Here is a 19,829-nt window from a genome sequence, read left to right as displayed (position 1 = left end):
AACTATGGTATAACCCAGGTACTACGGAATTGGAAGATGAATCTGTGATAACCAAAGATGAAGAAAATATAACAATGGAAGAACTAGAGCTAATACTACAAAAATAAAAAAAAATAAAAAAACGAAAAAGCCCAGGCATAGACAATTTGAATGTAGAACTATTTAAATATGGGGCATCTTACTAAAAAAATGCACTACTAAAATTATTTAACATCATATGGCATAAGCAACAGATACCCAAAGATTGGGAAACAGGAATAGTAATCAATTTACACAAAAAAAGCTCCAGAAATAACCCTAACAACTATAGAGGGATAACACTGCTGTCAACTGCTGCAAAGCTATACTCTATTATACTAAATACTAAATCTATTATACTAAAGAATAAACTTAATAAATACAGTGAACAATTCTTAGAAGAACAATGTGGGTTCAGAAAAGGGAGAAGCACAATAGATGCCATTTTCTCACTAAAACAAATTTTGGAGAAAAGAAAATTCAATCTACCAACATGTCTGCTCTTTATTGATTATGATAAAGCATATGACAATGTAAACTGGAAAAAACTTTGGCAGATTCTACGTGAAGAAAATATCCCAACCCAACTCCTAAAAGTGATCCAAAGTCTATATAAAAACTCAAGTCTGTATAAAATATTCTAATGGCCAACTATCAAACCCAATTAACACCAATAAAGGAGTGAAATAAGGATGTGGACTATCACCAAATTTATTTAATATCTACATCAATAAAATTCTTAAAGAATGGAAACAAACAATTAACAACGGAATACAGTTAAACAACAGGAATAAAATCCAAACTATATTATATGCTGATGATCAAGTAATAATTGCAAAATCCGAAGATGAACTACAGATAGCGGCAAATGAACTAAATAAAATAGGTAAAAAGTATGACATGAAAATCTCCACCTCAAAAACAAAATCAATGGGATTATGTGGAAAAAACATACAAAGAGTCAAAATTGTTATTGATGATAAAATAATAGAACAAATATCTGACTTCACCTATTTGGGAAATTTAATATCAAATGAAGGGAAAGACATCCACACTAAACTACAAAAATATAATAAAATGAATGGAACGATTAAATGCCACTTTGGAAAACAAATGACAACTGAAACAAAATTATGACTGCACGACATCACTTCAAAACCAGCCCTCTTCTATAGCTGTGAGACCTGGGTCATAAATAAGAAAGATGCACACAAACTAGAAGCAGCACAAATGAGATTTTTAAGACCATTATTAAGCTTTACAAGACTAGACCACCAAATAAATTTAGGTATCTGCGAGAAATTAAAAGTAGATAACATAGTAAATGATATAAAACGGTATAAGGAAAAATGGATCAGCCACATAGAAAGAATGAATCCAAACCAGATCCCAAAATTAGACTTTAACTACAAACCTACAGGCAAGAGAGATGTTGGTCGACCAAGACAACAATGGCAAGATAAAGACCACCTTCAAGAGCTACAACGGAAAAGGTCTTAAAAGACCTAAGCCGAACTAAGTTCATGATGATGATGATGAAAAAAAGTTCATATTATATTTAAAACAAAAAAGTTTGAATACAGAATGAATGATTTTTTTAAACAATAAACTTCAATATATTAAACTAATAACTATATATTTGATCAACTATATATGGTCTCCTTCTGGTTGTATTTCCTTTTTTGAAGAAATAGGAAATTCTGTTGAGCAAAGGTTCTAACTGTATTGCAGTCTCGTGTCATTTTTCATTTCTCTTAAGAGTGTGAAAATATATATTTCTTGAATTTGTCAGAATTAAATTTAATAAGAATACTGGAGGTAGCTTCTGGCTTCGTATAATTTTTAACTCTTTCTTTTCTTTTTTCCCCTCCACATACAAATCCCCCCAAACTGCTATTACATTTTATCCATAATATATAACATCTTCTAGTCGCATTTTTACATTCTGCAAATTAATATCCTTTTTGCCACTGTTGCACAATATATTGTGCAACAGTGTACATTGTGCAGTGTATATTGTGCATTCATCTTTGACTCTAACCGAATCCATAAGAACACATTGTTACATAATGGCTTTAAGCACTTACTATTGTACTCACTTTTCACTTCATTCCAACTTGATTCTCAATTAGAAATAGTATTTTATATAAAAATTTTTAATACTGGCCAATTATCTTTTCTCATCTTACTTCCAACTCACTGTTAGAAAACACACCAAACACTAATATCTTCTATTGATAACACTTACGGTTAAATATGACTTTCTGATTCACAGATTAAATGAAAGCTATATTACCTGGGAGATAAGAGAGAAAAGGTGCTTAATACTGCCAAGTAATCTGATAAAATTTCATCAGAAGTATGTGCAGGTACATTATCTAACAATAACAATGCCTGAATATTTCTGTTGCATTTAATTTTCCATTTGAAAGAAAAATTAAATTTCACTTCATCTACAAAGTGCTTGTGAATTCATTCTGAAAAAAAAAAAAGTTCAGAACTGTCATTACATTCTGGTTTAAAAAAAAGCTCCAATATGCAAATAAAATATATACATAAAAAAGGCAGTCAAAATTTAGTTCAAAATTATTTGGTGAGGAAGGAATTCAAATTGGTGAAGTTGTATCATATCATAAGTTCAATCCTAAATGCAGCAACCTTGTTTATTTTTAACCTTATTGCTAAAACAGCATTTTCAGCAATCATATAAGAGTGAATTCAATTTTCTGTCAGTTCTATATCTTGCAATTAAAGTCACACATTCTCCCTTTTGTTACTCAAATTCCAGCAATTTCAATATAAAAGAATAAAATAAAACTTCTATTCTTTTATATTGAAAAAAAAAAAATAAATAAATAAATAAATGTTTACAGGTAACCCTCGTATAACATGGGAGTTAGGTTCCTATAAAATGCCATGTTTTACGGGACTAAAAAAAAAGTACAAAAAGGGGGGATACGTTCCAAAAGCTAACATAAATACACTATTTCTTCAACAAAATGTTAAGAAAACTAACAAAAATACACCATTGTAGATTTTGTGTATCTTCTGCTCTCCTTAAAAAAATCAGTAAAATCAGTAATCCAGGTTTGTTTGGCTTTCAATTGATAAATCTTGGTGAATTTCATGCTATGGAACTAAGCATTTTTGAAGCTCACTTTTGAACTTTGGGCTGCTTTCATTCAAGGATCTGCATTTAAAAAATAAGATTCTAATTGCTTGGCTAACTTTATGCCGTCCCATGTGCTTTTTAGTGTAAAATTTGGAAGTTTAGAATTTATCTGTACTATCATCCTCTGATCTGAATTGATTTAGTTTTACCTCCTATGCCATTTTCCACCAAATCTGCTTCGCCAGCCTCTTTTTCTACCGGTAATTCTTGAACGTCTTCAGTAATCATATCTATTTTTTATTTTTTAGGAGCATTGGTGACTAAGGCCGATGCTCCTAAAATATACACAGAGTAACAACTAAGGCCATGTTACTCTGTGTATATTGTCTATAAATTGTGAGTGTCCCGAGGTCGATTTTCTGGACGAAAAACCAGGAGTTTTCAGGAGAAAAAACCATGCTACCCTCACCTGAGCCCGACTAACTTAGCTACATTGTGAAAAAAGACCCAGACATAAAAATTCCTCCCGGTGTGGGAAGTAGGGCGATTCTATCAACTGTGCTACCCATGAGGGCTTCAGTAGTTATATCATCAAAACCTTCCCCTCCTACCGACATAGCAAGTTCTACTATTGCACTGATTCCATTTTCTGCCAGTCTACCGTATTTCCTAAATGAACTGACTCTGGCCATACATTTTTCCACACGCATTTAATGTTGACGGTTTTACTTCTTTCAGAGATAAAGCTATGAATTTGATACAGTTCACAACTGAGAAATGTTTCCATGCCTCCATTACTTCAATAGATTCAGAATCAATTTTTTCCAAAAATCCATTTTAACGATTTTCCGATGTAACGAGTTTTAAAGGTGGATATAATGCTTCGATCTAATGGGTGAATGAAAGAAGTTGTATTAACCTAACACAACTGTGGTGGTAGAAACATAACTTCAATGTTTGGATGACTTGAATCTTTTGGATGGCCTGGTGTGCTATCCAGTAGTAATAAAACTTTGAAATCTCCATTTTTCCACAGGTTCAATAGCACAGAACGTAACACAGGGATTTCCCAACAAAATAAAATACAGGGATTTCTCAATAATTTTTTTTTTTTTTTTGACTAGTGAGTTAACAGTGGGAATTCAAAATGAGTGGAAATGTTGAAAAATTACATCCAATGTAATTTTCTCCCGCACAAAAGCTTAAAAATACCATTATGCGAGTTTTCCTGAAATTATCCAACCATGTTATATAAGTATCGTGTTGTTCGAGGATTGCCACAATTTATCAATCGTGTTAGAGCAAAACTGTTTTGTAGAAGTACTGTGTTATCTAACACAGTACTTTTACAGGGGATTGCATGTACCATGAACAGTGCTAAGCTGAATTCTAAAAGGATGCTTTTATGATCCAGGAGATTCTGTAAATTAATAGTAACAACATAATGAAGTCAGTATTAGAATGGCCAACTGGAGCAAGGAAGCTAAGCTTTTACTGCATCTAGAGGAGGAGGGGAGGACAACGAGTAGTGGCCATCTCGTTTCAAGATGGCAGATCATAAAAAAATAAATGCAGAAGTGCTGTGAATCTGGTTTGAAACAGACCAAAGAGTTCTAAAAGGATGACAATATATTATTTAATTATTGCCCCTTTGTTTCAAAATGGCAGACTGAAGTAAAAATGCCCTTATCTAACAGAATTTCCACATAATTTGGGAAGAGTTTTCTCCTCAAGATTTCCAGTCTTTAATACAAGGAGTGGTATGTAAGTAATGCCTCCTATTTTTTCCCTACAACTATACCTTTTACATCAACTAATCCTCAATCATTAATAAACACACCTGTTATTTTTCCACAAAGTCACCATTTTCTATGCACTTCCACCATCTCCGAGTCAAATGCTATATTTCATCCCGTAAAAGTCCTTACTCTTGCTCCAGAGGGCTTTGCAAACACTGTGCTTGAGCTGGTCGTTATCCACAAAATGAGTTCCACAGAGTGTATCCTTCATCGGGCCGAAGAGATGATAGTTGGAAGGTGCAAGATCCATGCTATGAGAGGGGTGAGGAAAAACAGTGCACCCCAGTTTTGCAATTGACTCCATCATGAGCAGACTGGTGTGGGGTCGCACGTTGTCATGGAGAAGAATCTCATTAATGTTTTCATCTGGTCGAACTCTACGGATGTGGTCTTTCAACTTTTTCAACACTTCCACATATCAATCTGAGTTGATTGTGGTCCCACGCTCCAAGAAGGCTACAAGCAAGATCCCATCTTTGTCCCAAAACACTGTTGCCATGACTTTACCGACAGACGGCAGTCTTTCAAAAACTTCTTGCATGGTGAATTTTGATGGTGCCACTCCAACTGCCTCTTCATTTCAGGGCCATAACGGTGAACCCAGATTTCGTCACCTGTGGCTATGCATGAAAGAAACCTCTCTTCCACTCTTGTAGTTTTGGAGAAGCTCTGTACAGATGACTTTCCGAGCTTCTTTGTGCTCATGTGTCAGCATTTTCAGGACCCACTGGGCACAAACCTTGCTGTAGCCTTTATGATGGTTATCACAGCAGGTTTCCCCATACCTAATGCATATGCAATTCGCATGTTGTGATGCAGTGGTCCTCTTTGATCAGCACATCAATCCGGATGTTGTCTGTTGTCACTGACTGGCCGCTTCGAGGCTTGTCAGCAATGTCACTTTCCCCACTCTTAAAGTGTCTTACCCAATGCCTAACTGCACTCACATCTACAATATTGTTACCATAAACAATTTTGAGATGCGTATGGATTTTGACCATACATTTCGCCATTTTGAATTATCTGTGTGCTGTGCTCACGAGACTGATCACAGTGCTACCCGGTATGGTGAAACTAGAGACCTCTAGTGACACGCGAAATGATCTATGGCACCTCATTTGAGAGCAAAAAATCAGGAGGCATTACTTTCGTACTGGTCCTCTTACCTCTCCAAAAACTCCAAAATAATTTTACAAATTTTTATGACAATTAATATTAACCTGTTGCAGTCAAGTTCTGAATTTATGTGGGTTACTGTTGAGCAATGACAGGATAGGCAATATAATGTCCTAAAATTCTGGAAAATTATAAAATTTAATTAAGGTCAAGAAGGTTGCTCAAATTTTGTTTCATAAAAAAAATGGGGTTAAAAAATGCTACTTTCCTAGGAATTTGTTTTTAATCTTCACATTATTAACAGGTATACACAGATAGAAAATACTGCTAAATAGGGCAATTTGGCCTAGATTAATTGGTTTATCATACCAAAAAATAACAATCAATTAAACAATACATTTCCTTACCATTTGTGGACAATAAAAAGTGAGCTGCATTTCTTCTTTTTAACCACCTAATTTTATTAATTTTTTCTTCTATTTCTAAGCTCTTTAAATAGTCAAATTCAGGTTCATGACTTTGAAAAGTGCTGTACACGCTGTAATCTCCTCTGCATGGTATTAACTGTTTAGACTAAAGAACAGAATAAAGGAAAAAAAAAGTGCCGTATATGGTGTAATCTCATCTGCATGGTATTAACTATTTAGGTTAAAGAACAAAATAAAGAAATATGAATGCAATAACTGCTTATAAAAGCCTTAAAGACAAACACAGATGCAGTTAAATATTTTTAATTACTATTTTAATTATTTTTAATTAAAATAACTTAATTCTGATATCAAACATTAGTGATAACAAAGAATTTTAAACTTTACCTTCCTATGATTCATACATATATAAATGTACGTTTTCATACAATAAATTCAGTTTGCAATTAAAATGCTATTTGTATTTAGCATATGATTATTTATAAGGATGGCCTGAAAAGTATGTTAATAGGTATTTGTGAGAAGACTTCATACCATTATGAAATTATACGACAATCAAGTGACTATCTTAAAAAAAATAGTACATATCTGTACTATTTTTTTTAAGATAGTCACTTTAATTATTATGGCATTTGTCCCATCATGGGATGAGATATCTACACCAGAAATGGCAAACTGTTTGACCTGCATGCCAGAATTGAGAAGAAACAAAAATAACAATTTCTGCATACATAAAAAAATAAAAAATAATAAAATCCCTGACTGAAATTAGTCTTTATTAATGGTTATAAAATAGTAACAATACTTTAAAGTTTTCGTGAAAACTCTGTTGCTGCATGGCTATATTATGATTTTCACACAGCTGACTGACCATAAAATGAATCTGTCTTTAAATAAAAAAATGCTTTCCTCATAATATAAACTATTTTATGAGTGAACAAATGTGCCATTGGTTCATTATTACTGATCTATACTCACCCAGAAAAAGTCAGAGCCCAACCCTAATGGCCAGCGACACACTTCACGTTGAACATGCACATCTGTATTGATAGGCTATCACCATGCCACTTTAAATTCCAAAATAAAGTCTAAAGGGGCCAAGTCTAGGCTAGGGTGGAAGCTCCAACGCCTACCACTGACAAGGTTGCAGCCACTAATGGTTCCATACAGTAGCACGCGACATGGCATTTTCATGCAACAAAACAAATTCACTGCAAGTGTCCAGTGGCAGGAGTGCTGAACACTTGTAGTGAATTTGTGACTTCAGTTTCTCCAGTGTTTGATAGGTATCAATCAGTATTGGTTGTGGACCAATAACCCCTGAAATACACATTTGTCATTACTTTCCTTACAATTAATATAGTCTTGAATTTTCTGGCTACAGTGGATTCAGGATGCTTCCACATCTTTTGGCAATTCTATTCAGAAACTCATCGCCTTCAATACAGTAACAAGTCAACTGCAGGCTCATCTATGCATGCTATTGTATCAACTGCTTAAGTAATCAGTGTGCACATTTTATGGAATCCAGGCTGCTGGGTAACAATCTTATAAGTAGTTGTGTGCATGGGTGTTGATCAATCTCCTGTGCAATTGTCTGAATTTTCACATGCCAGCTTGACAAAACACACTGCTGAATGCTCTTGAGGTTGACTCTTTAGTTTGCCAAACCACTCCTTGATTCATCATAAACTCTTGAATTCAATATTCCAATGAACAGATTTATTTCTTTGACATCACATTCTTTCTGCAAACATTGTTTGACAAATTACACAGTGTGGTCCTGTTTGCAAGTAAAAAAAAAAACAAAAAAAAAACTAATTACTAAAGCACTCTCACATCAGACCACAACTCCAGCAGCACCATCTCTTTGCAGTTTTCAGAAACATATTCATACTGTTATGAAATTAGATAACAAAGTGCGCCTCTGTAGCCAGGTGGGAAGGAGCAGCAGTGCGTAGCACACGCTTCTTGATTAGACTGGGGTTCGAGCCCATCACCACCAAATACGGAGGATGCGGAAAGGTCAGGGAATGATCATCACATATTCCCGGAGCAATATGGCCTTAGTTGCTAATGCTCCTAAAAATCAAATAATAAACAAACAGATAAAGTCTTACAAATACCTGTGTTGCCTTATCGGTTTTTTTTTTTTTTTTGGAACACCACTATATCTCTGATTATTTTTAAATAAAATCAGAACAATATTTATAAATTTTAAAAGAGAGAAAATTAAACTAGTCAAAATATATTGGGTCTTCTACGAGTGCAGAAGGGGAAAGCATTTGCAAGCAGTGCACTAATTGTTGGCAAGCAATCGTTTGTTTGTTATTATTTGAAAAATATCTGACACCAAGAAATTTATTTGTGAGGTGGAAAGGAGGCCTGCCTTGTACAACATGGCATTAAAGTATTACCCCAGAGGACTAACAAAGAGTTTTAATGAAATTTATTATGTGAGGGAAAGTAATAAATAATTTTAAAAAATATTTTGATTGCCACTTATGGTTAGCCAACTGACTGATTTCTTTTCTGATCAGATTTTTTTCTATTCAAAAATATGTCCTAACATTTTGTTACACATTCCCTCTAATCTGAAATTACCAACTAAGAGGTGGTCTCTTTTGGGACTACCTCTCAGTTTGGCACCTCTGTAGCCAGGTGGGCAGAAGCAGCAGTGCATAGCACACGCTTCTTGATTAGACCGGGGTTCAAGCCCGTGCCCACCAAATACAGAGGATGCGGAAAGGTCAGGGAATGACACCGCATATCCCTGGAGCAATATGGCCTTAGTTGCTAATGCTCCTAAAAACCAAATAACAAACAAATAACCTCTCAGTTGAGGTCATGTACATTTCCTACAATAGTTTTTGATTCAAGATGTTTCCACATATTTAATTACATATTTAGTTATAAACTTAGTGAATTTTTATGTTAACTGTTGCACCAAAGTCAATATAATTCTCAAAATTAAAATGAATTCATAATGGCAATAGTCATTATAAAAAAAAATAACTAATGTAAACAGTTGCAGGAGCAAGTTTTGAAGTTATATACAAATAAACTAAAAGAAAATTTAGCTGGCCAGATTAGAAACACCTTAAACTTGCCTAGGCCCAAAGTTTTTTGCAACAGCTTTAGCCAATATGCTGAACCCAGCAGTAATGCCGCTCTCCCTCCAACACACAGTAGGACCCCAAGGCTCCCAACCTCTTTTGGAAACTATTCAGTCCAGATTCCCAAATAACTTCAGCCAGGAAGAGATGGCCGCAATTCATTAATGATACCACTTCTCAAACACCCTAAACTACAACCATGTAATAGATCTACTACCTCTCAGAGGAGTGGCTCCTCTTGCCAGAAGCCTATTTGTTGCTTCACAACTTGCTCCACTTATAACATGAGGCTTGGTCACAGGTGTTCTAGAGAAGGAATGCTATAAGTGCACAAGTTACCCACTATAAATACAAATTAATTTAATATAGAATGACTGTAGTCAATTCAATCTAGTAGGTAGACAATCAACAAGGGACAATCATTACATTATGCTTTGTTGGTTTCATGCTTTACGCAACATTGGCAACTAAGCCCATAATGCGCCAAGTCAAACACTATGCTTCTAGAAAGCAATGTGCGTCTAGAGTATTACCGATACCCCTTACTGCATGCAAACCAGGTAGAACCACAAGCTGACTCAAACATGCCAACCCAATAGCTCAACCCCCTCCCTCCATGGAGCCACAGGCCAGTTACATTATCAACTCATCCACTTTTAAGAACCATCCAAGTCATCTAACTGTAGAACAATGCACAGATAAAACCAGCACCAGCCTTATGCTGATTATCCCTACATATATCACATCAAAAAGGGATGTCTTGGTGGCAAGAAAAAAGAAGCCACTCACTGGTACAAACTGATTACTGGAATCAGCACTATTCAAATTGTCTTTCGAAATGCAAAAGTCAATGCAAATTTTGCTGTAAACAACTCTGACATTCTCTTTATGACCAAAAGATGGCCTGTAAAAGAGCAAAACTCCCTTGTCCATGATGCACAGTCTAGTTTCCAGATGAAATGCTTCTCTAGAGAAGAGGAACAAGGAATGGGAAATCGCCATACTCTTTAATATTACAATTTTCTCACCAATACACTTAGTAGCAAGCCAATAACTTATAAAAACAAACCATGGTTTCCCTCAAGCTGAACACTAATTTAATAAACATAGCAATAATTATGTTCCACTCCAGCAATAATTATCAAACAAAAGGCAAATTCAAGTTGTTCTACTAGTGGAGACATTAAGATACTATTAGAGAGGTTAAATCTAATTTAAAGAATCTCAAGATTAAAAGTTTTAAAGAAACTCATTACAATGAACTTGTGGTGTGAGTAAGCAACTCAAAGGACACTGAGATGGTGGAATCTAACTCCTGTTTAAAGAGTCTGGACTGCAGGTTATAAGAACTTCTAGACAGATGCTATAATTTACTGTATATGATGTGGACCTGCATTTGATGAAGAAAGAGCTATCAGGATCTATGTTCATAATTTATCTGACTGGAGAATTAAAGAAGATGAGTTCTTTTTGGGATTGTTTGGTTCACTTCTCCAAATTGGAGATCTGGTTTGGGACATAACTGGATATTAAAGGTTTCATTTAAGATTTAGTCTACTTGAAAAAAAAAAATCTTCCTGGGCTTGAGCCACAGATCTTGTAAAGACGTGTTACAGATGTCTCAGACAGGGCACACTACAGAATAACATGGAAATTGTCTGCTCACGCTGTGTGAGAACTGGACACTCCTATTACAAACACCAGGCTAAGGATGGTAAACCTTTGAGTAAATCATCTAGGAAAGAAATACTCTTCATCTCGCTCAGTGTGAAGCACATTTTGTCCTTATATTACAGCAATAGAGCAGGTTAAATCAATAACAAAGTTAGGATATGGTGCATTTTAAAGACTGAAATTTAACAAATATGGATGAGCCACTAAGAATTAAGGCTCAACAAATGTAGGCAAACTGTACAAAAATGTGAGATGAGGCAGAGTTTCTACTTCAAGGTGTTACTGAATTTAGTCTGGGCAACTATTCTTAAAGAACTTTTCAACCTATCATCACGTAATATATTACTCTCTTCCTGCATGGGTACAGAACCCTATTGTTATATTGTTTCAGTAATCTAGAATAGGAGACTAACTCACCTCCTAGGGGTGTGGACAGAATTAAGGTGGTTGACATATTTTGCAGCCATCTAGGCTAAGTGGTCAGTCGACATGAACAACAAACACTTCACATTGTCCTTTATTTATACAAAATCTTCATGTATTACAGCAGGATTGCTAAAGGTTGACCAGGGGGCCACACATAAAATAAATAAATCTCCACTGGCTGGTAAATCACTCCATACTTCACTCAAATGCATTGAGGGGATTTCAACCTTCCACCCACTCATGTACATCTCAGGAAACACAATGGTTTGAATTCCCTGCGGACCAATACAATAAATTACTTCTGCCAAAGAGTCATCTATTGTATCTCTTTTTTTTTTTTTTTTTTTTTTTTTTATGAGAACCCCAAACACGAGAGGTATTAGAACCTATAGTACTTAGTACCGTGCTTGGGTTGGAGGTTGAGAAGACGAAAGAAGATATTTGTTGATATTGGACTTGAACTTCTGTAGATTGTAATTTTCGGGAAATACGTATGAAGGAAGGTTGTTCCAGAAAACGGCAGTTGAATGAATAAATGAGGAAGACGAAAAGTTGGTTCTGTGGGTTTGAAGTTGGACAGTAAATGGATGTTGGCTGGTGGCAGCACGTGTTCGGACTGTTTTGAAAGAGAGAGTGGGAATAATAGAAGCCAATTCAGAAGAACAGTGCCCGTGGAAGTATCTGTAGAAGAGGCATGCAGCAGAAACAGTGCTTCTATGAGAAAGCGAGTGGAGATACTCTGTTAGAGATGAATCATTAATTAACCTAACTGCCCTCTTCTGAATGGAATCAAGAAGCCTGAGAGAGGTTTTGGGGGCACCACCCCAGATGTGGGAACAATATTCCATGGCAGAGCGGATTTGCGATTTATACAGAGTGAGCAGCTGTTTGGAAGAAAAGTAACGGCGAGAGCGAAAGAGAAAACCAAGTTTTTTAGATGCAGAGGAAGCAATATTTGTAATGTGCTTGTGCCAAGAGAGATTAGAAGTCAGGGTAATCCCCAAAAGAGATATATCATTTTGCCTAGAAATCAGAGTGTCACTAAAGATAAGCATAGGAGCAGAAGAATCCTTTTTGTGAGATATAAGACAAGATTAAGTTTTAGAAGGGTTGAAATCAACTAAGTTGTCTTTGCCCCACTGGAGAATTACCTGAAGATCGGCATTTAAGGAATTGGCAGCAGATTTTCGAGAACTTGAAGCTGATTGAGCTGGACAAGGTTTCTCAAAATGGAAAGTTGAATGCAATGTGCTATCATCGGCAAAACTATGGATAGGATTTCCAGTCAATGGAAGAAGGTCATTGATATACAAGAGGAAAAGAGTGGGGGAAAGAACTGAACCTTGGGGGACACCGGCATTAGTGGAGAAGTTAGAAGACAGAGAGCCATCTACCATCACCCTCAGTGAGTGATCAGAGAGAAAACTGGATAACCAATTACTGAAAACAGTCGGCAAACCATAAGATGGAAGCTTGTTTAGAAGACCTTTATGCCAAACACGATCAAAAGCCTTTGAGATGTCAAGAGCAACTACTTGTGTTTCATCGAACCTTTCCATTGAATTAGTCCATAAATGGGTAACATAAGCCAGAATATCACCAGTGGATCGACACTGACGGAATCCATACTGGCGATCGTTGATCAAATGGAAGGTTTCTAGGTAGTTTAAAAGTTGGCGGTTAATTGATTTCTCCATTACTTTAGAAAGAGTAGAAGTAATTGCAATGGGACGGTAATTGGATGGGAGGGATTTGTCACCCTTTTTAGGAACTGGCTGGATTTGAGCAAATTTCCAAGCAGAAGGAAAAACACCTTTGGAATAAGAAAGTGAAAAAAGGCGGCAAAGAATAAGAGTAAGTTCAGGAGCACAGGTTTTGAGAACAAGTGGAGAAATACCATCAGGACCTGGAGCTTTCGTAGCATCAAGATTCATCAAAATCCTTCTGATATCCTTTTGACGGAAGACCACAGAGGCATTGAATGGAGCGTGTTAGGAATGGTGGGAGGTGTTTTACCAAGGTCATTAATACATGAGCTGGAAGAAAAATGGGATGCTAGCAGGTCAGCTTTATCCTTGGCTGAAGTGACAACAGAACCATCTGGTTTGGACAGAGGTGGGAGCAGAGATGGGCAAAAGTTGCGGCCAATAGCTTTGTCAAGAGACCAGAATGCTCGGCTACCATTAGGGCAAGAAGCAAGTTTTCTACTCTTAGCCTGTTCAAACTCTAGTTTGGACTGATTAATAACTGCTTTACAATTGTTGCGAGCTTTGGTGTATGCATAAAATGAAACTGAAGAATTAGAAACAAGCCAATTACGATATGCAACGTTCTTCTCTTGGACAGCCTTAGCACATTTATTGGAAAACCAAGGTTTAGATAAAGGACGAGATTTTAAAGAGGAGTGTGGGATAAAGGATTCCATTCCTGCAAGAATAATTTCACTGACATGATCTGAGCAAACGTTGACATCAGAAGTTTTGAAACAGTAATCAGACCAAGGAAAAGAAGTCTCGCAGGTCATCCCATTTTGCATTCTTGTAATGCCAAACAATACGAGGTTGGGAATAGCCATGAGATAAAGGTTCCATTGGAGAAGAGACAATCACCAAGTTGTGATCTGAAGTGCCTAAAGGACCTCTCACTTCAACCTTGTACTTAGAAGGGTTGTTTGTGAGAAAAAGATCAAGCGTATTGGCTGTATGATTAGGATTGTCTGGTATTCTTGTAGGTAAATGAACAATCTGTGCTAGGTCATTAGTAATTGCAAAAGCCTCAGCATCTCGACTTGCTGGGTCGGTGTGACTAGAAAACGGAAGCCAGCTGGAGTTGTGAACGTTAAAATCACCAAGGAAAATTACCTCACTGTTAGGAAAGTTGGACTGGAGAACGTCAAGTTGCAAAGAGAGGAAGTCAAAGAGCTCCAAGTGATTAGTGGAGTTGGGAGAACGGTAGAGACAACAGATGAATTTTACACAATGAGGTAGAGAGATTTTAAGCCAGAGAAGATCAAAGAGAGGAGATTCCAAATTGCCAAGTCTCTGACAGGGAATATCAGAACGGACATATGCACAAGTACCACCTTTGAGTCGAAAGGAATCATACAGCAAATAATTTGGACATCTGAGATGAGCAGTAGTTGAATCAACTGATAACTGAGATTCCGTCAGAAAAAGTACACGGGGTTTGGAAGACTGCAAGTGGAAATGGTCGTTGAGATTAGAATTGAGACCACGTATATTTGTGAAATGAATTAGGAAGTCGTTGGGAGGTTTAGATCTTTTCGCAGATAAGCTTGCTCTATTATTTTGACAATTCATGGTGTATTCAATAGTAAGAAAAAGTGGGTGGGACATGCTGTATGAAGTAATGAAATTTTTGGATATGGCGTACATGTGGTAAGAATATACCCAGATCCTTGACATAACGTGGCCTCGACAATGCTCCCCGCATACACACTACTCGGACTCCCTCCAGTCACTATCTGGCAGAGTAGAGGTAGCAAGATTATACACTAGCTGATCCGGAAGCTTCCTAGAGAGTTACCAATAGGTTCAGTCCTGTGTACTAACTAGCGGCCGGCCTGCGAACACCGTTTTAGAGCTGTACCCTCGAAATGTAAGGAATATTGGATCTCGCCACGACATTCATCATAACCTCAAAAATCATCAATCATACTGCATGATGGAAGAGATAGGGAAGGGTTGGCCGGAACTTAGCTCTAGAGACTAAACATGGGTTCCACCACTTCAAGCCTCCAATAAGCAAAGTGGTGGTATTTCGCCGGTTGATGAGAGTCATCTACCACCTAGTACTGCCTGGTAACATAGAGGGGCGGCGTTCCTCCATGTGGTGTGGGCGCCACACCTCGACCCCTGCTTACGTTGGTTCACACCTGGGTGATCACCCACCATGTACTTGTGCATGAAGGTTATACCCAGGATTACTAACAGTCCCACCATCGTGAAGGTGCAAGCAGAGGATTTGGCTGTCATAGACCGTCCGGACTTCGCCGAAATTGGGTCCACTATGACTTGAGTGACACCCGAATATCAGTTCCATCAGCGTTTTAGACTCCCAGGTAGCAAGAACAGCTTGTCTGGCATATCTGAGAGAATGTCTGTGACAACCTCATGCCACTCTGCATCCACCAAGACATCCTTGACTATTATTTTTCATTATCCTATTGCCATATTGATATAATTACCTGCACCCAAAGGAACAGGGCTAGTAAAACAATAGCATGCGAGCATAAGAAAATACTTGCCCTTGCAGCATCCATAAATAGTTTATATTATAAAAAAACATGGGACAGTGAAATTTGCAGTTGTATGCAGTCCAGCTTTCCCTTTTCAGATTTATAGAAAAATACTAGAATATAATTTTAAAATAACATTTATTAAAAATTTATTTTAAAAAAATAACATTTTTAAAATAAATTTTAATATTTAGTAGAAAATTAAAATTCTGAAATATAAGAACTTATGCACAATGAAATTGAATTAAATGTATGTGGAAATCAAAACATCTCTTAAATTATTTAACTTTCCCTCACATATAATAAATTTCATTAAAATCCTTTGTTAGTCCCCTGGGCTAATAAAACAGGAGTGTGTTTTATTAGCCCAGTGCAGTGTTGTACAAGGCATGCCTCCTTTCCACCTCACAAATAAATTTCTCGGTGTCAAACATCCTTTCCAAATAATAACAAATATAAACAGATGAATGAAGGATGAAGGCCAACCGCCCCGCCCCATGCACGAGGTGAATTTCTCCTCAGGCAATATAAGCGCGAAGTCGCTGGCACTTTCAACGCCCTCAGCAGGCAGTGAATGCCAGCTAATGTCATCCAACACAGCACTGGAAGCACCTGTCTAGAGTGCATGCCTTTTCCCCTCTGTTTCCTGTAAAACCAGGCATTTGAAGGCTTTCCAACGATGCACTTTAATGACCACTTAGCATAGCCCTAAGGCTTTAAATGGATTGAGTGAACCAAATGCTGATGATATTCTTACTCTTTCTTAAATAAGGCATAAGGCAGTGTTTCTCAACCTGTGTGTTACAAATGCTTCAGGTGTATCATGGAAAATGCAAATAAAAATAATTAATAAGTACTTTGTGTTTTTATATCTCTAAAACGTCATATTCAGTTAATTGGCACAGAGCAGATATTTTCAATTAACTGTATTAGTACATTCTAGAAGTAACTTTAATTTTTTTAGAAATTATTAGCAATGGATAAATTTTTAGTGAAAGGAAATCAGAAGAGGCAAATTGATAATGAGCTTGGAAAAAATGACAAAAACAAAAACTAACAATCACCAACATAAAAAAAAAAAAAAAATCACCAACATAAAAAAAAAAAAAAAAAAAAAAAAAATCACCAACATAAAAAAAAAAAAAAAAAAAAGTCATAAATATGACAATGATTATTTGGCCACGCGATAGGATTTTCGTATACTAGTATCCAAGATTGTCCTCTACCTTTATGTGTGGTAGATGGTTTGAAATTGTCAAATGAATCAATAGTGCCGAGTAAATTGCAGCATCATTTTTCTACAAAACATGAGAATTTATCGTCCAAAACTATGGAATATTTTAAGACTTGCAGGCCTCTACTAGAAAACAAGGTACAGAATTTTATAGTATGTTTAAAATATCTGATAAAGCTCAAGAAGCCAGCAATTTAGCACCCGAACTAGTGGGAAAAAAAAAAAAAGAAATCTCACCTGATTGAGAAAGTCTGATTTTACCAAGCATGTTGGGTAATCGTGAAAAGTATTTTGGGGGAGGAAGCTGGGAAAAAAATAATGACAGTACCACTTTCTTTCGAATAGCACAATTAGCAAGCATACAAAAGAAATGTCCAATGATAGTGATACTGTTTTATTTATACTTTGAAAGACAATTTGTTCTAAATATTAATAATTTTGGGTGACTGTTTGCATTGCAAGTGGATAATTCTACAGATATTAGCGGAAAAGTCCAATTAATAGCATTTGTCAGGTTTATCGAAAATGACACAATTATTCATCTTTTTTTTCTGTAGTAAAGGACAGAAAGAACAACTGGGCAAGATATTTTCAAAGTAATGAACAATTATTTGCAAAAGTGTGTATATTATGGAAGTCGTGTATCGGCATTTGCACTGATGGTGCTCTCGCGATGACAGGAGCACTAAAAGGATTTGCAAACTTAGTAAAACCACATGATTCAAATATTATTACTACATGCTGTTTTATTATACACAGAAGTTCTAGTAGCAAAGACAGTTGTACTCAATTTAAAACTTGTACTTGATCAAGCGGTTAAAATGGTCAGCTATATCAAAAGTAGACCACAAAAATTACATGAGAAACTGGAGTCTGATAATTTCTCTAATACAGCAGTTCCCAACCAGTGGTTCACACTAAAAAATTCTGTAATGGCATCTGTAATTATAAACTATAAAATATAACTAATAATAAACAATAAAGAAAAATAAAATTAAATAAAAAGTAAAGAATTACCAAAGAAATAAACCACATCTCCCAAAATTCCTTATAATTACTTTACTATCTTACAGTAAAAACAGTATATCGTGTTAAATAAATATCTAATATTATTTCTTGACTAAATGTCTAAGAGTATGAAAAAGGTTGTTTATGCATGGGTAATGCGAGATATAATCAGATGCGTGCATACTACCTGGGTAGCAGAAATGATGTAAGTGTACTGTATTACCCATGCACAAACGACCCTTTTCATACTCTTGGACGTTTAGTCAAGTTGTTGTTATTTGGTTTTCAGGAGCATTAGCAACTAAGGCCATATTGCTCCAGGAATATGCGGTGGTCATTCCCTGACCTTCCCGCATCCTCCGTATTTGGTGGTGACTGGCTCGAACACCGGTCTAATCAAGAAGCGTGTGCTATGCACTGCTGCTCCTTCCCACCTGGCTACAGAGGTGCCGTTTAGTCAAGAAATAGTTTTAAGATTAAACCATGCACACTATCAAGCATCTCTCATATTGTGGAATTATACTTCATAACCGGGTTGTTGCTATTGCAACAACAGGGTACCTTCCCACCCACCAATGAGTAAGCCAATAAGCTTCGAAATGGTGCCATCTGGGTGGTGGTAACCACCGAGAATAAGTAATATTAGTCTGGTGAAGTGCTTATTCAAAGCAGTTCAATACCCTGGCCACTCATTTTGAAGGTTCATTCACAATATGAGATATGAATAAACAATGCATTCATGCTACCTGCATAGTAGAAATGATGAAAGTGCATTACCCATACCTAAACAACCTTTTTTAAATATATGTTTTCCATGCTATTTGTTTTTTCCATTCTCAAGAAGCCATTGTTATGTAGAGGTACTTTTTTTTTTTTTTTTTTTTTTTAGAACTTATAGTACTTAGTACCGTGCATGGGTTGAAGGTTTAAAAGATAAAAGAAGACACTTGTTGACTTTAGACTTGAACTTATGTAGATTGTAATTTTCAGGAAATACGTACGAAGGAAGGTTGTTCCAGAACACAGAAGTTGAATAAATAAATGAGGAAGAACGTTGGTTCTGTGAGTTTGAAGTTGGACAGTAAAAGGATGTTGGCTAGTTGCATCACATGTTCGGACTGCTTTAAAAGAAAGTAGGAATTATAGAAGCCAATTCAGAAGAACAGTGCCCATGGAAGTAGCCATCGAGAGAAAAGACATGCAGCAGAAACAGAACATGTATGAGACAGAGTGGACGGACTATGTTAGAGATGAGTCATTAATTAACCTAATTGCCCTGTTCTGAATGGAATCTAGAAGCCCAAGAGAGGTTTTGGGGGCACCGCCCCCAGATGTGGGAACAATATCTCATGATAGGGCGGATTTGCAATTTGTACAGAATGAACAGCTGTTTAGAAAAGTAACGCCAAGAGCAAAAGAGAAAACAAGTTTTTTTAGATGCAGAGGAAGCAATATTTATGATGTGCTTGTGCCAAGAGAGATTAGAAGTTAGGGTAATCCCCAAGATCTTGCCTAGAAATTGGAGTGTCATTGATGATAAGCATAGGAGCAGAAGAATCCGTTTTACGAGATATAAGACAGGACTGAGCTTTAGAAGGATTGAAATTATGTTTTCTTTGCCCCAATGGAGAATTGCCTGG

General features: G+C 36.4%; 1 protein-coding gene across 3 annotated transcripts in view; it reads right to left on the bottom strand.

Annotated features, from left to right (window-relative positions):
- Positions 1 to 19,829, bottom strand: part of LOC150087293 (serine/threonine-protein phosphatase 2A 55 kDa regulatory subunit B beta isoform-like) — a 217,783-nt gene that overhangs the window by 79,987 nt on the left and 117,967 nt on the right. For all 3 annotated transcript variants that reach the window (XR_016546876.1, XR_016546877.1, XM_090371959.1), the window contains exon 4: positions 6,453 to 6,618. Coding sequence is in view for 1 of the 3 variants with exons in the window: in XM_090371959.1 (XP_090228085.1) it covers positions 6,453 to 6,618 (166 nt within the window). In the remaining 2 variants the exon portion in view is untranslated. The remainder of the gene's footprint in view (positions 1 to 6,452; positions 6,619 to 19,829) is intronic.

The sequence above is a fragment of the Mastigoproctus giganteus genome, chromosome 4, assembly GCF_048544385.1.
Source record: "Mastigoproctus giganteus isolate SK-2022 chromosome 4, ASM4854438v1, whole genome shotgun sequence".
In the NCBI taxonomy this organism is placed as follows: domain Eukaryota; kingdom Metazoa; phylum Arthropoda; class Arachnida; order Uropygi; family Thelyphonidae; genus Mastigoproctus; species Mastigoproctus giganteus.
The sequence above is the reverse complement of the archived record's forward strand: the minus strand, read 5'-3'. Positions and strand labels throughout refer to the sequence as shown.